At 38.8% G+C, this 15,528-nt stretch overlaps 1 protein-coding gene across 3 annotated transcripts in view; it reads right to left on the bottom strand.

The window, feature by feature from the left end:
- The window catches only part of GTF2I (general transcription factor IIi), a 59,069-nt gene that overhangs the window by 20,157 nt on the left and 23,384 nt on the right, over positions 1 to 15,528 (bottom strand). For all 3 annotated transcript variants that reach the window (XM_065646980.1, XM_065646979.1, XM_065646978.1), the window contains 5 exons: positions 8,664 to 8,726; positions 7,944 to 8,048; positions 4,621 to 4,686; positions 2,220 to 2,403; positions 1,583 to 1,641 (listed from right to left, as the gene is read on the bottom strand). In XM_065646980.1, the coding sequence (XP_065503052.1) occupies positions 1,583 to 1,641; positions 2,220 to 2,403; positions 4,621 to 4,686; positions 7,944 to 8,048; positions 8,664 to 8,726 (477 nt within the window). The remainder of the gene's footprint in view (positions 1 to 1,582; positions 1,642 to 2,219; positions 2,404 to 4,620; positions 4,687 to 7,943; positions 8,049 to 8,663; positions 8,727 to 15,528) is intronic.

Here is a 15,528-nt window from a genome sequence, read left to right on the forward strand (position 1 = left end):
GCTTTTAAGGAATTTTCACTAAGCACTGACAACCCCAAACCAAGATGTTACAAACGGGTGCACTCATCAGTTTGCTCCTTGCTGTATATTCTTGTTGAACTTCCAGCATCCACTTCTCCCACTGTTTGTGGACAATACTTTTTAAATGGTGATTAATAACTATATCAAACTATTCTGGAGATTCTGTCATCCTTCTTGAGATGACAAGTAACTTAGTTCCAACTCTCCAAAATATTTCCTCGACACTACCTGAGACATGAGTTTTCTTAGCTACAGGGGTTTTACGGGATATGTAACGTACCTGCTTTGCCTTCATGATGAGTACAACCATATTAAATATGACAAAAACAGAGAAAAGGGCTAATTAAAAAACCCACAGAAGAGTACAGTTAAGTCATTAATCTACCTACTATTTTTGTAGTCAAATTTGGTGCTCAAAGGAACAGTAGGTCATTAAGATTCAAGACACTAGGTTAACTTATACTGCAGAAAAAGTTTAATTCCTACACACAGGCTGAAGTGACATCCTTCTGACACAATTTCTTTGCTTAGTTTAGATCCTTAATGTTCACTTAAAGTACAGCCTTTGATATAACTTTTTAGAACAGAAGACTATGAGTATATAATACAACATAATCGTGCTGCAGTGGTGCAGATACGAGCATTCAATTGCTTGTGTCCCTGTCTGAACTAACCATTTCTCTGGTATTATTACAAATTTGCAGTTCAGCCAGGCTGGGGTTGTCAGTTAGCATTTTGGGTTTGGAATCAATTTGTTTGCTACCACTGGTTCATCCCTACAAGCTTTCAGCACTTGGCTTAATTGGACAATTGAAAAAATGCCCTGAAGCCCAAGAGACAGTAGAATACAACTGAAGAGAAAAAAACAAGCCCTGGAAAGTAATTTACCAACTAATGCCTAAAGGCATAATTACAGTAAAACTTCATTTTTTTTCTCCATACTAAACTTTTTTTCTCCCAACTTGCGAGGAAATGAGTTTGTGGGTGCAATTGTAACTGAAGTCTGTTCTTGTAGTCTTGGTTTTACATGGGCATTTTTGTTACCTTTGGATGGGTGCTTGATGGAGACAAAACCTGTAAGAGCATCTGCTGAAAAGTATTGCTGACAGCAGAAGCGGTGAGAACACGTCGTTTGCATGAAAATGGAGTCCCATCTTCCGAGCAATCAGATGCAACAATAACTGTCACTATAAGCATTATGTTCATTACTGCATTTCAATTAATCTAATATTGCCAAATACCACATAAAGGTAATTATTCCATGTTACAGACAGTTCCCCGCCCAGTAAACTCTATCAGCTATGGAAACTACTGCCTTTTCTCTATATCTCAACAGACTAACACTTAGCTCATTATTTTTCCTTCTGGCCAGCGGAATTAAATCAGTCGATAGTGTCACTAACACTAGCTTGGAGAGCCAGTGGAAAACTGCTATCACGTTGTAGCTAAAGAAAATTCAAACCAAGAGGAATTATTTGCAATCTGTTATTAGTAAAGGCAAAAGACTGACAAATAGGGAAATCGTGTTGTACTTGTGCAACTCACATGTTTGAAGACTTACCTCCTGCAACTGGTTTGTCCAACGGCACATCTTCTTGTGTCAAATTCAAAAGCTCGTGCCTAAAAGATCAAAGATACACACTTCAGTGACGCACACTTTCATAAACCAGAAGTTACAGCCTACAGTTACCTGATTAGAAAAAAAAAAACACAGGGGGCATCACGATCCCCAACGTTAAATTCCAATTAACGCCAAAGTATTGTAAGAGCTTGTTGGAATCCTACTAAAAAAAACATTTTTGATGCCTGATACGCATATTCACCTGAGCCATAACATTTCACAGCCACATCCAGATTACATTAAAATTACCTGGGAAGTCTAAGATGCACTTAATCAGAAACAAAGTGCCAACATGTCTTAGAACTGCAGAGGTTAAAACAGTACAAAGAGATCTGCCCATGACAAGAAGTCCATAATATTGAAGAGAAATGTTCTGATCTCAGCCACCACTGTGGTGCTCCGTGGATCTGATAAGCTGAATTTATCTGAGTGAACATCAACCAAAAATTACTCATCAGTGCTGCGCAACAATAGGTCAGTAGAAATTAGTTTGGAAATTCTTGAGGATAAAATGAAGCAGAGTGGAGGCAGCAGAAAACAATGAATCCTATAGGGCCAAAAATGCAAAATTCCTTACTTTTTAATCACAAAGCGGATTCGCTCCTTTGCGAGAAGTATCCTCTCCAGACGGGGAATGCCGTACGTGGACGGACGCCTGAAGGGAATTCCTTCTGGCAGCCCTTCCACGTATAAATCTTCCACATGGGACTGGAAGAGTGGGTACGGGACAGACACGGGACCTTTCGCTTTTATAGCTTGAGCTTCAAGAAAAAAGGAGAAGAAAAAGCATTAGACTAGCTTGTGGCTCTACTCTGTTTGATATCACCCTGAAAGCTTTCAAATTAGCACATTTAAACATGCAAGCATTCCTATTTGTGGAGGTTTGTTTTTGTTTTATAGCAAAATCACTCTAATTAAGAGTAAACAAGCTGCAGACCTGCATACATATGCAGATTCTCCTCTTTTCGCTTTACTCTGTAAATGTTTAATAACAGAAACTGCACCTGTTACAGTGAAGTTTCACAGTATTTTGGTTTTGTTTAATAACACATTTTGAAAGATGAAATTATCTAGACTTAATTATAGACCAAACATTTCATTAGCTCTGATTATTATTATTTGTTACTGCTATTGGGTTACAAGAGTCACTAATGCCTTGGAGTGAGGACACAAATCCCTTCTTTTGAGTGAATTCCTAAAGCTTCGGATATTTTAGAAATGCAAGGAATCACTAATAAAAAAACCAATACACTTCTAACATCATCATAAAAAGCATGGCCCTACTAATGAAATCTTTGAAGCAAATGAAAAGCAAATAACAGATTCACCCACAGCTGGAAAATAACCTCAGTGTATTTCTTTAAGTTATGAGAACCGCAATCCTATCGATACATCCATCAGGCTGGCAAATACTGGAGAGTGGCCCAATGATTTGCAAATACCAAAAGGGCTGATTTCTTTATACTCACAAGCGTACGTTAATTTTGTAGGCCACGCAACAAGAATTCTCTATTACCATCTGACTGGTCTGCAAATAGTTTGGTACATTCTGTTGTTTTGCTATGGAAATTAGATGCAAAAAGTTATTTGAGGAGAGAAAGGCCAAGCTAAGGCCAAATTAGAGTCCAGTGATGTGGCAGCATTTCTGAAAGCAAAACTACTCAGGGCACCTTTTCAAGCAACTGAACGTATCATTAATGTGTGGTTCAGACATCGGTGTATATGAGACACGTTAACTCAGAAATTCTTAAAGGCAGTAAGACAATTTAGGTTTTAAAGGCATTTGGGTAAGATACTCTTTGAACCACTCAGAACCAGAACAGTTCTAGGTGTGTTCATCACAAAAGAGGGAAGCTTTGAAAACACTGTGTGCATCTTAGTCTTGTTTTCTGATGAGAATCAAATACCAACATTTTAGAAAACCATGAGAAGAACCTTGTTTCAACTAGACTTGGTTTTAACTGCCAAATAGAAGATGGTCCAAACTGGAGCGCTCTGGGAATTCTGGACATCCATAACTCTTTTCAGGAAATGGGAAACTGTATGTCCACACGAATAGAAAGCACTGGAATCTGGTATGGAATTGGCTCATGAATCAATGAAATGTTGTCATCCACGGGGAAAAAAGGCATCATTTAATACCATACGGCCTGCTGTGGCAAGTCAGGAATAGCTCCATATTCAGATTCCACAGGAGATTTTTAGGCTGGCTAGATGCTAACACCAAAATCAAAATTAAAGCAATTCACCAAGAATGGTGCTCCTTTCTAGAGCAATTAAAATACTGTGAATCAGATTCTGAACTGTTTTTACTTGGTGTGAGTTGCTTTCAGCAGGCTGTCAAAATGTCAGATGACAGTCACACCCAGAACTTATAATAACTCCAAATCACAAGGTCCATTCTGAAAGCACTTCCACTTCTCACGGCAGAGGAGCACCACTATTTATTCTGAAATTTTTGCTGATGCTGATTTAGTCTGCGATATGTGGACACAAAATGCGTCCGGGTGCAACATCTGGAGACAAATTCCAAAGTCTAACACGCGTGCTTCTTTTTCTGTCCTTGGAGAATCTTGGAATTGTTGCTTCACTGTATGTCAATCATAATCAGAAAGGAACAGTGGTAACATCTTCCCAGAGCCATTTTAAAAGATTATTTCACTTAAGGACTCAGTGTAATCACTGAAAAAAGGCCAGCTCTCAATGTGGGTGCACACTGGAGCTCCAGGAAACTGAGCACAACTGAAAAATAAAATCAAGTTTCACACTGAGGTGCCAAACACAGGCATCCAATTTTGAAATTACTCTGCTCATAAAAAAAGCTACTTCCCCCAGTTTTAAGTCCCCTAACAACGCGTAACCCTTTGGTGCTGTCAGTACTGGTGTGAACCTGAGCCAACCATAAGACAGATGCCAAAGGGCTGCGATTTATGGTGCAAAGCACTAGAGGCAATTGTTTGGAAAGGACTGTAACATACCGTATTTTTTTTCAAACAGCTCTTCAACTTGCTTTCTTAAGTCTGTAATTCGCGCATTCCATTTCTCTGCAAAGAAAAGAGAAGGACGTGTCAGACTACAAACAAAACTGAGAATCTCTTGTAAAATCTGTGTTACCACTACCTGGAAATATGCAGTGTGCTTTTACTGCTCAATGGCATACAGGTGCCTGTGGACTACGGTATGGGCTATACCTTAAAGTGTATGGATAGTTTCAGAAAGAAAAAGGATAGAATGTTTCTGATTACCTCCAGAACTTCTGCAGATATTAAATCAAGGTTAAAAAAACAAAACCAAACCAAAACCACAACATAAACTAAGCTAAAGTAACTTCTAAAAACGGTTTCCCTTTGACAGCTCAGTCAGCAGCTCTCACTACTGTTTAGATAGTCACCTAAATCTGGGTGCTGAAAAGCTTAATTATTGAAGCTTGATAAAGCTACAGTGACTACACGAAGCACAGATTTGTGCCAAAACAACAAGTACTTGGGTCAGGAGGCATTGTGCCATCCTCTACCTTAATCCAGTATTTCTCCAAGTCCTGATGTTGCAAAACATCCCCATAAATCCTATTTCTGAAAGAAGATAGCGGCTGCACGACAGAAGTTATCCAAATCCAAACGTGTGTTCCATGGAGAGCTGGATTAAACAGCAGAATTTTAACGTCTCATTTTCCGCCTGTGACAGAGGGCACACATTTTCGTAGCTTTTTTTACTATCTCAATGCTTTTAGGAAAATGCCACAACTCTTTTGTAGGTGGTACCAGATGCTGGTTGGCCTCGTAAGGATGAGTTAATAAGCAGATGTACTTACAGCTTATTTCTTACACCAAAGACCTGAATCTACAGGGGTCAAAAAATGAGGCCATTCAAGCCATTACACTTCCAGTTGTCAAAAAAACTCTTATATCACACAAGACAGAGGATTGAATTTTGACTCCGTATCGAAAGGGGTTTAAATATTCATTTTCAGACCAGTGTACACAACTTTGGTGGCCACATTTAAGCTTGTGTTTTTTAAGGTAATTTCATGGATATCAGGAGGGCAGCACGCTTCAAATGTGGGCAAGAATAAGACCTTTTTTAGAGGGGAAAGGGTGTTTTCGCATGCTGCCTTGCTTACTTGAAGAAAAACATTTACTCTGTCCTAGGGTGTTATCTTCTTGTTCTCAGACTAAATCCAAAACAATGACTGTGCTGGCTACGAAAAATAAAAGTTTCTAACTGCAGGAAGAAAATTAACTCACTTTCAGTCAAACCAGCACAACGACACAACTGCAAGACACAACTTGAAGCCTTTGAGCTTTTGATAAAATCTCTAAGAAAGCAAAAAAACATCGTGGGAAGATATTTTTACTGACAATGTCAGTTCCTCTCAAAGATATTTTTAACCTTTAATAGTTGGCTCAGAAAGATTTTTGAAATCAAATCGCCTTTCCCAAAGATTATCAATTTCTATTGAGCATTTTACCAGACAGTTTTCATTCCTCCCCCTGCTTCCAATTATTTTGTTTTCCACTTCGTTTTCCTGCTTCCACGAAACTAAGAGCCCAGCACGTTATTCACCCTGTTTCTCAGGTCACTCGGGGTACCTGATCTCTGACTCAAGACACATGCAACGTCTCTCCAACTCCCACCTATCAAACATCTGGATCTCAGCGTTATGTAAAATACTGAAAGTCCTTATCAGATGAGGCAGATTTCTCTGTCGAGCACCTACACCTCCCTTCCAGTCTTCAGAGTACATGTGACTTTGTCATTCTGCAGCTATTCATGACAGAATTAAACACCTCTTGTCTCCTGTCTATTAACTAACATTAGACTTCACCAGACAAAGGTGCAAAGTCTTCGGAAATGTCCAAACTGCAGCACTACAACTACCAACAGTTGCTCTTTTTTTTTTTTTCATTACAGCAAATGAAGTCTATTTCTGCAAATCTTCTCACATTCATTTTGGTTTTTAACCAGACCTTGCAACATGATAGAGAAATACCACTTTCTGCAGGTGAACCCCAAAAGTGGGTATGAGGGGCAATAACCTCAGTACCACTTAGGAAGGCCAGGAATGAAGATCTCTCAATAACCCGTGAGCTGCAAAACACTGTAATCTAACTGCACAGCCGGTGCTTAAGAGTAAAGTTTTCTTGAGAACAGCCCAGAGAGAATCTACCACGTCAGCTCAGAAGCACCAGCGAGCAGGTGAGTGGCAACATGTTCTTTAACTGGTCTTTCAACATTGCAAGCTCAACTCAAACTTTCATCACCCTAATATTTTCATACCCTTCCTCTCCATGTCTAATTAACCCTCCTGTTTATTCCCTTCAAACACTGCTGGCCTGTCAAGCTTAGATACTCCTTTCTACTAAGGGAATATATTCTAGCAAAAGCTTCTGCAGTATTAAATGCTCAATCTTCTCCTCTACTAATGTTGCCACTATGTTCTCCTGACCCAAGCAAAACTAACTAATGCTACATGTGGAACTGCCTATTAGTGTTGAAGATCTTTTGAGAATGGAGCTCTCAACAGTGTTTTATTCTTTTTCGCTGAAATTAGCGTGAAATAGCATTTCACGCAAAACAGATGTCAGAAGAGCTTCCGTGGGGCTTTTTCAATTGACCTCACGCCCCAGCATTTCTAATAAACATCTCAAACACTGTGCCAAAGGACATATTCCTGACTGCAGAACCTTACAGAATTACAGATTCATGGGCTATCCGTCTAGAAACCAAACCAAAACAAGAAATAAAGGAGAAGTATGGGGCTGCAACAAATCACATGGGATGCATCTTTAAGCAGAATAACTACAGTGTGAGGATGCATTTCTGCAGCGAGAACTCCATGTAAGGTATCATGAAAGAATGGTGCCACAAAGACCCAACTTTTTGTGTGTCCAGAGGGATCAAAGCAAGCTATTCAGCGTAACAGAGTCATTTGGTTATCTTCCCAAATGTGCCTCCCTCAGCACATCTCCATTGTTCACAGCAGCAACAAGAGCAACCGGCGAGACCGGCTCCCGACCTCGGGTTTGCCGTAATTCAGCACACTAGTAAATTCAGTCTTATCTCGTCCACGAAACCAGCTGACAAAAATCTAGACTTATTTTTATTTTACTAAAGTACTTTGAATAACGAGAAACAGAGGTAGCCTGTGATGATGATCATACTGCTGCGATATATCTACGAAGAGACCTGGGCTCTTAAATGAATACTTGCACTGGCACGTCTCGCTCCTGCAGTGTAAAAATATCTAATAGCTTTTTACAAAACGGAGCAGACACAAAATAATATCTTCTTTTCTTCTTACCAAAATTGAACTCTCTCGCTTTTCTTCTCCCAGTACTGGCAGCTTCATTAGGTGACTCGGTGCTCTTTGCTCTCTTGTTAGGGGGCGAGTAGTCGTCATCATCATCTTAAAGAAACATAAAAATATCACTGTGGTAACGTCCAGAGAATGCATGTGTAACATTGGAACTGCTTTGAATTTCAAAGCTCTAATGCAAGTATTGAGCTATGTTTCATCAGGGCATCAAATTTTGCAACTAGTTACTTATCTGAGTAACTCTAGAAAGCTACTGGCCTGCGTATCAGCAATTTGCCCAAGAGAGCAGCACAAGGCACAAGACAGCAAAAAGCAAATCTCCTTCTGCACCTGCTAAGGAAAACAATATTGTGTTCTGAAACACAACCAGGCATCTCATGATCATAAAATTACCACAGAGCAGCAAAAGAAATTGGGAAAAAATTGTGCAGGCACAGATTATATTTTTTATCTAATTGGAAGTATCCTTCCACTGAAACGCAGCACCTAAGTTTTACCTTGAAGAGCTCAAAGTGCTAAAACTTGTTTCAGATCAGTGTAAAACTGACGGACTAGGTATGTTTACCAAGCAGGGCACAATCCAAACTGCAGCCAACCCTGGCACATAGTCCTGGTTATCCAGTGCCAAGTAACGCAGGCATTGTAAAACAGTTTTTGGAAATCAAAATTCCCAACAGCCTGAAATCAATGGACCAGAGAACTAACCTTCGATAGTGACCTCGACCTCGGGATCCTCACTGGTTTCTGAGGCGGCGCGTTGGGAGGAATCTGAAGGGGGAAGAACAGGACTGCTGAGTGATGGACACAGAATAGATGTTTAACCAAACACTCCATGATTTCGTATTTAAACAAACACTTGTCAAAGAAGTTCCCCGGCTCACTGAAACGTTTTGCATTCACAGCATGATGCAAAACTAGAAACAAAGATATTTTACCATAAGCCTTTAAGCAATTCTGTAGACAAGGGTAAGGAGGTGGGGATTATACTTGTTAAATTGTGTGTGCAGCAGCACAGAGTTGGTGCTAATGACAGTAAGAAATTCCTTATTCTTGGCTTAATAGGATTAATACAATCATAAATATTTTCCCCTTTGTTATCAAGGACTACTGGAAATATAAACAAAGGCTGTGTGCCCCTACAGATGATATATTTCTTTACCATTTATACAGACCCATAGTTGTTGCACTATAATAACTTCCATAACAGGCTGCAAGGCCAACAGTGAAAATGAGAGGGAAATTCACGATCACAATGCTTTCTGGAGGCAGTCTGCACCAACGTAATAAATAGGATTAGCCCTATCAATACACAGTGGGAAAAAGAGCAATTTGCATTTAACCGTAGTAAAGTTTTTTAAAAGTGAAGCTAATTATATTGGATTTTTTTTTTTCAAAACTAAGCAGCAGTGCACGAAGGAATATATTTTAATTACTCTGGCCGAGTGATGCTCCACTTGTGTATTTTGAAGAGTATCTTCTAACAGATCTCTGTAAGCTGGGTGTAAAATATCACTTGAGGAGTAAGTTGGAAGGAATCTCCTTTTCAAAGGCTCTTCCCACGTAAAGCAAAGATTCAACAATATCTACTGAGACACCTTATCTATATATTCAAACTATGTCAAATATATAATCTAGTTCACGGAAAACATAGTATGATATTTCGATCTAATTCGGAGTGGCTGCTGGGTAGACAACCAGCAAATGCGAAGCACAGCAAAAGGAAAAGAAGGTAATGGTTTTTACCAGATGTGAATGTAAAGTATGGTCATAAAAATAACCATCGCATCAACTGATCACTTGGAACCTTTTCTGAGAGCATCAGAAAAGTTTAAAAAAACCCAAACAAACAATTTTTTGAAATTAAACAACAGCACTGGCAAATGGTTCATCTAGTCCAGTACCAAATTCCTGAGAAATAGTCATAATTAAGAGAAACGTGCAAAACTGTCAAAGCAGATGGCAACAAAGTTCTGGAAGCAAACTCCCAGATGGGACATGTCTTCTGAAGTCATATTAAACCAATTGGTTTAAACACTAAATGTTTAACACCATAAATGTTAACATTTAACAACATTATCATCACTAGGTCATTTTTGCTCTTGGGCAAACACACACGGCTCCTCAGCAGCATCTTCTTCACGGTTCTAAAAGTTGTCACTCACCTGCACTGCCTTGAGTTTCCTGAAGGTGATTTCATCGAGTTTAAATCAAGGCCTTTAGATGCACTTAACCTTAACTTTCTGATACTGAACTCTAATTGCATCATGGGCTCCACTCATCCAACCTCACCAAGACCTCAGACACCTTCACCAGCCACGGCTGATCTGGGGGTTCCAGGCACACACTGATTTTCACTCTGTTTTTCACCATCTTGTCAAGTCAAAACCCAGTGAAAACCCCCAGGGATATAAACCAAAAGGTATGTTCAGATATCCCTGATGTTTCTCTTTGCAGAAAACAGTCATTTCTGCAAATCTTCTATATCACGGGCTGTAGCTTTCAGTCAAACTTTAGGAAGAACCTTAAATGACAATTATATGCGTTTATTTAATAATAGAAGGATATACACCAAAGACTTCATAAAATCCAAACATTGTCATCAAATTTTCTTTCTTACTCATTTTTGTGAGGATCAGCAATAAAATAATTTTATTTTATAGACTCCAGACAAGACTACCTACGCTGCATGCCGATTTAAACAACAAATGACATCGGACTGTTCCCTGCAATTTTTAATCACTGCCTATAGACTTTTTCATAAATACCTTCACAAAAACCAGGTTTATTCTATTCAGCAAAACCAGGGTGCAACTTTCAGTGTATCTCTTACAGAAACTTGCAAAGAAGAAAAGATTTGAGCAAAGGGCGTGTAACAGCACCACATTCTGACACAAAGAGCCACACTTGGCATCTGTAGCTGTAGAATTCTACATAGTCAAAACCAAGAGAGTTTCAGTCCTTTCCTACCACACGTCCCTTTTCTCAGGCTCTCTCTTCACGGTCAGAAGTAAAGCGCACAGCACTGTACTTAGGAAAACAAGGTACCCAGATTATTTCTTCTCAAACAAGTAGAGTTAATGGTGCAGTCAGCAAGAGCAAAGAACTTTATTCTCTTTTATCAAGAGCAATGCTTTCAAATTTTGCATAATCGTACCCTTAGCTATGGTGACATTTACCTTCAAAGCAGAACTAACAGGATTTGCAGTATTGCTGCTAGCATAACTGGGCCTTAACATCCAAAAAATACTCACGACTTAGGTGCTTAGAACAAAACTAGCTGCAGAATGATGACAAGCACCTTACAAATGCAATTTATGATTCAAAAGAATGACGACTCCCATCACGGCTTGCTTCTAATAAGCCACAGAGCAGCATGATTTGGGAGATTAAAAGCAAAACAAAACAAGAAAAGAAAACCAAAAGCCAACCTAGTGGAAATGTGGAGAGAGAAAGGTTGGAGAAGATGTACAACTTTAATTAAGGTGCCATCTTTTCAAATATTTCTGTAAAAAAATGTTCAATGACGTTAAATTATTCTCATGAAAAACATTTGATATCGCTAACCTTCTACTGGTATTTCCACATCTGTTTCTTCACTGCAGTTAGAACCCTGGTGGCTTCCTTTAGACAAATATAAAGTAAAAACCATACTATAATAAAAATACAAAAGGAACTTCTAACATTAACTATTCAAAGCAAGGATTTTCCTAAGCGAAAAATCCAGTCCTATAATGTTCACATGAACATCACACAGAAGGCTCAATTTCCGAATCTTAAATTCACGACAACAGGAGCACTCTGACTTTACAAAGAAATTATCGCATTGAAATGCAAATTAGTATTTTCTAGTGTCTGCAAATGGGCAAACCAGTATTTTTAATACAGAGTGTAAGAAGCTGGAAAAAAAAAAAAAAGTACCATTTTGGAATAAATTTCAGATACTGTTCATATACAGAAGGGAACTCTTTCCACTAAACACAGACGTTCCACAGACTTTGTTCTGTACAGGCCCCTTCGCCTCACACACAGCTGAGAGAAATGATCGAGCTGTACTCGTAATACATAAGTACACATTTGTTAAACTTTATAACCAATTATGAAACAGACTGAATTTCAGGAGAAACGTAGCGACTTGCAGAAATTACTGGTGCTTCAGTGATCAACCTGATGTTCCTTTTTGAAATTAGAAAAGAAAGAAACGAGATTCCCTTCTCTGTGTCTATTTGGACACCTGAAAGTTCAGGCAATTGAAATTCTCATTTTTCTTGAAGTTTAACTTCCAATACCCAAACTCTTCAAATCAAGGAAGCAGAGCCTTGAGAAGTAGAACTCACACATTCAACTTCCAAGACAGATGTGAGAAAAATACAAGATCTACCTCTGTGGCTTTTTGCAAGAGCAATTTATTCATCCATCTCGGATTTTTCGGAAGGGCCTGCTTGGGAACAAAGAGAACCTTTAAATCGTGTCTCACAACAAACGCATTTTCCCAGTCCATAGAGGAATTTGCCAAATAACTCTTAACTTCGTGTACCAAATGCTCATTCCATACTTTGCGTAACGTTGAACTTGGGAAAGACTGTGTGAAATATTAAGAATATATAAATCCTTACTCATCTGGTTCAAGAGAATAAAAAAGTTGAGGGGCTGATGGCAGCGGTCTGCATTTCTTGGAATACTGAACAGTCAGAGACTCATGCAGAACAGCAAGTTTTCAGGGTTTTTTTGATGTTAATAAACTAATTTTAAAATAACAGGAAACGTTTTTCAATGCCTTTTGAATCAGCTAAATCTTCTTCCCGTCTGTTAAAATTCGTTTTCTTAGGGAGTCCTTTTTGACTCGAAAATTTCTACCGACAGTAAATAGCCAAAATTCGGCGAGATTAAAATCATTTACGACACTTCAGGGCCGTTTCTTTTCATCACAACAGCTCTTTGGATGGCGACAGACCCGCCGCTCCAAAAAGGCTGTTGCAGAAAGTAACACATAAACGACACTTAGAAGATTAAATTAACACCCCTAAAATCCTACTGCGTAATGCTTTGGCACTCCCGCAGTTACACTGAAAAGAGTGAACCGCTTACCGCACAAGTGGCTTCACACTGAGCCTGAGATCGCTCTATACCACAAAAATAGGTATATAAAACTTGCTTATGTGTATAGGACTCACTGGAGCTGAAGGATTTGGACTAATTGTTCTGCATAAATCAAATCATCGCTGCGTTCATTTGCAAAAGCGACCTGCAGAAGATCACGTACTTCCCAGAAATTAAGGCCGTTTAGAGGCAGGTTTAAAAAGTTTATCAACAACAAATATTAATAGCTTCACAATGGAAAAAGCTACTGCTAACTAGGAAGGCAAGTGAAATATTTTAAATTCATTATTTCATACACACAGTAAGAAAAAAAGAGACTGTTGTCAGAATGAGACTTAGTGAGTATTTCAGGCAACTGCAAGTACATATACGGTATCAAATACTATGAGTTATTCAAGAAAATTAATATTTGGGGATTCAATTTTTAAGTGAAAAAGACGATTATTAGGTGGTTAAAATAATGTTTGGTTGCGACAGTTCTGTCTAATTTGATTGCTCAGATTTTCAAAGGGGTTTTAAGTTAAGAGGATTTCAAGTGAGGAACCTACACAAGGTTCTTTGTTTTACATGTTTGGGGTTTTTTTTCCCCACTAAAGTGTTACTTTAACCTGCAGTGGCAGAAGCCAGAGATGCTGCTGGGGCTCTGGGCCCCTTGAGAAGAAATTCTGACCCAAACAGCTGATTTGCAGCCGTTATGAGCTCCCTGGGTATGCTGGAAAACATCTCCGTGGACTAAATTTGCTTTTATTTAAATAAGCATATTCAATGTATGCAGCCAGATGGGAGCGTCATTTCCTAAGAACTCTTCAGAACATGCAATTAGTATAATTCATAACGCACTGCCACACAGAAACATGCATCCCATTATACGCAAATATCCCATTATAAGCACATATTTTGGTGTTTATTCCTTAATTCAGAAAACCTGACACGATTATTTTACCTACATATCCTGCAATAGTCTCTATATTGCGTTATCTTCATGCCAAATATATGCTGTGACACAAATAAAAAAGGAAAAATGAGAAGTCTTTGACACACTGAAACTCAAAGAAAGATTTCTTCAGTTAAAAAATATACTTCCTAGGCTTACAGCCCTTGGGATTAAGCACAGCAAATTCAATCCCCTCAGCTTTAATGTCAATGAAAACCACAGTACATGTAGTAAACCCATCACTTTTTTTTCAAGTAGCCCACACAGATTATTTTATGAAACTTGCAGCTTTTTTTTTTTTTATGATGAAGCTTTGACAGAGGAAAAAACAGTATGAAAAACATGTTTCGGAAATTAAAAAGTGTAAACCCATATATACTGCTAGCTTAATTTAGTAAAGACTAGAAAATGAAATTTAAAAGAATTTTGAAAGTTCTACCACCAGGAGATATTAACAAAAGCAGATACTTCTCCACTTTAATACATTCATGCACAAAGCAGGCAGATACACACAGATCACATTACTAGGAGAAGCCAAAACCAATTACGGTGGTAACAAGATCAAAAAAAGTTCCATTTAGAAATAAAAGTAGGAGGAAATCACAAAAATGAAAAAAGAAGAAACTCGAGAGGTAAGAATTTAATTCCGCTGCAGCAGGTATAGCAGAGGAAGGATGGTCACAAAGGTGGGAGATTTAATTACAAAAACCACAGGACGCATTAGAAGTAAAACCTTGCAGTACGGTAAGATCTGTAGGATTCTGCAACACTTAAAGTACAAGTTGGTCTTTCGTGAGCAGATAAATACCAACCAGCACCTAAATCACAGACATGGGCTGGGATGCTGCATTGAGGTGAAACCTGTGTAAAACACGGCTATTGCCATAAATCGCAAACTTCTGAAATGCCCGTTACAAATATGTCATTTTTAACCTTCTAACAATTCCTTTAAAACCAGGAGCAGATGCCATTCCCTCCAGTCACAGCTATTCCTTACACCGAGTTCAAATCTCTCAGTTCCTAATGGATTATGTCCTGACACCACACTCCAAAGCCGCGCCACTGGGCAGAAGCAACAGATTTACCATCTCCTGGATTTGCACCGTCAGTGATGCTCACTTTTTTTGGTCTTTTTTTCACGACGCAGATGGCAGCAATGTGAATATGCAACTACTGGGGTAATATCAGAATGCCTTCAGGAAGCACAACATCGTGCTTTCTTGTTTTCTTCAATATATTCTCTGGAATTTCTTGGTTTAAGATAGGATCTCCATGCTGAGCGTCACATTATGGTTAAAGTACTGCCGGGCTAGCTTTACAGTTTTAGCCCCATTAAAATGGACATTACTTTGAGTATTCCAAGAGATCCCCAAAGAAAAAATATTTTGTTGTTAGAGACACATGGAAAGATGTTCATGACTTTCAACATTCCAGGGTGAGAATGAAAGCACAGTTTAGATTCCCATTTGGGGCAGAGGACATTTTCAAACTCATTTGGCTTTGGATGAATATCCTATATTTTAAATGTCTCCCTCTAAC

The sequence above is a fragment of the Caloenas nicobarica genome, chromosome 17 (genome assembly GCF_036013445.1).
Source record: "Caloenas nicobarica isolate bCalNic1 chromosome 17, bCalNic1.hap1, whole genome shotgun sequence".
Classification (NCBI taxonomy): Eukaryota; Metazoa; Chordata; class Aves; order Columbiformes; family Columbidae; genus Caloenas; species Caloenas nicobarica.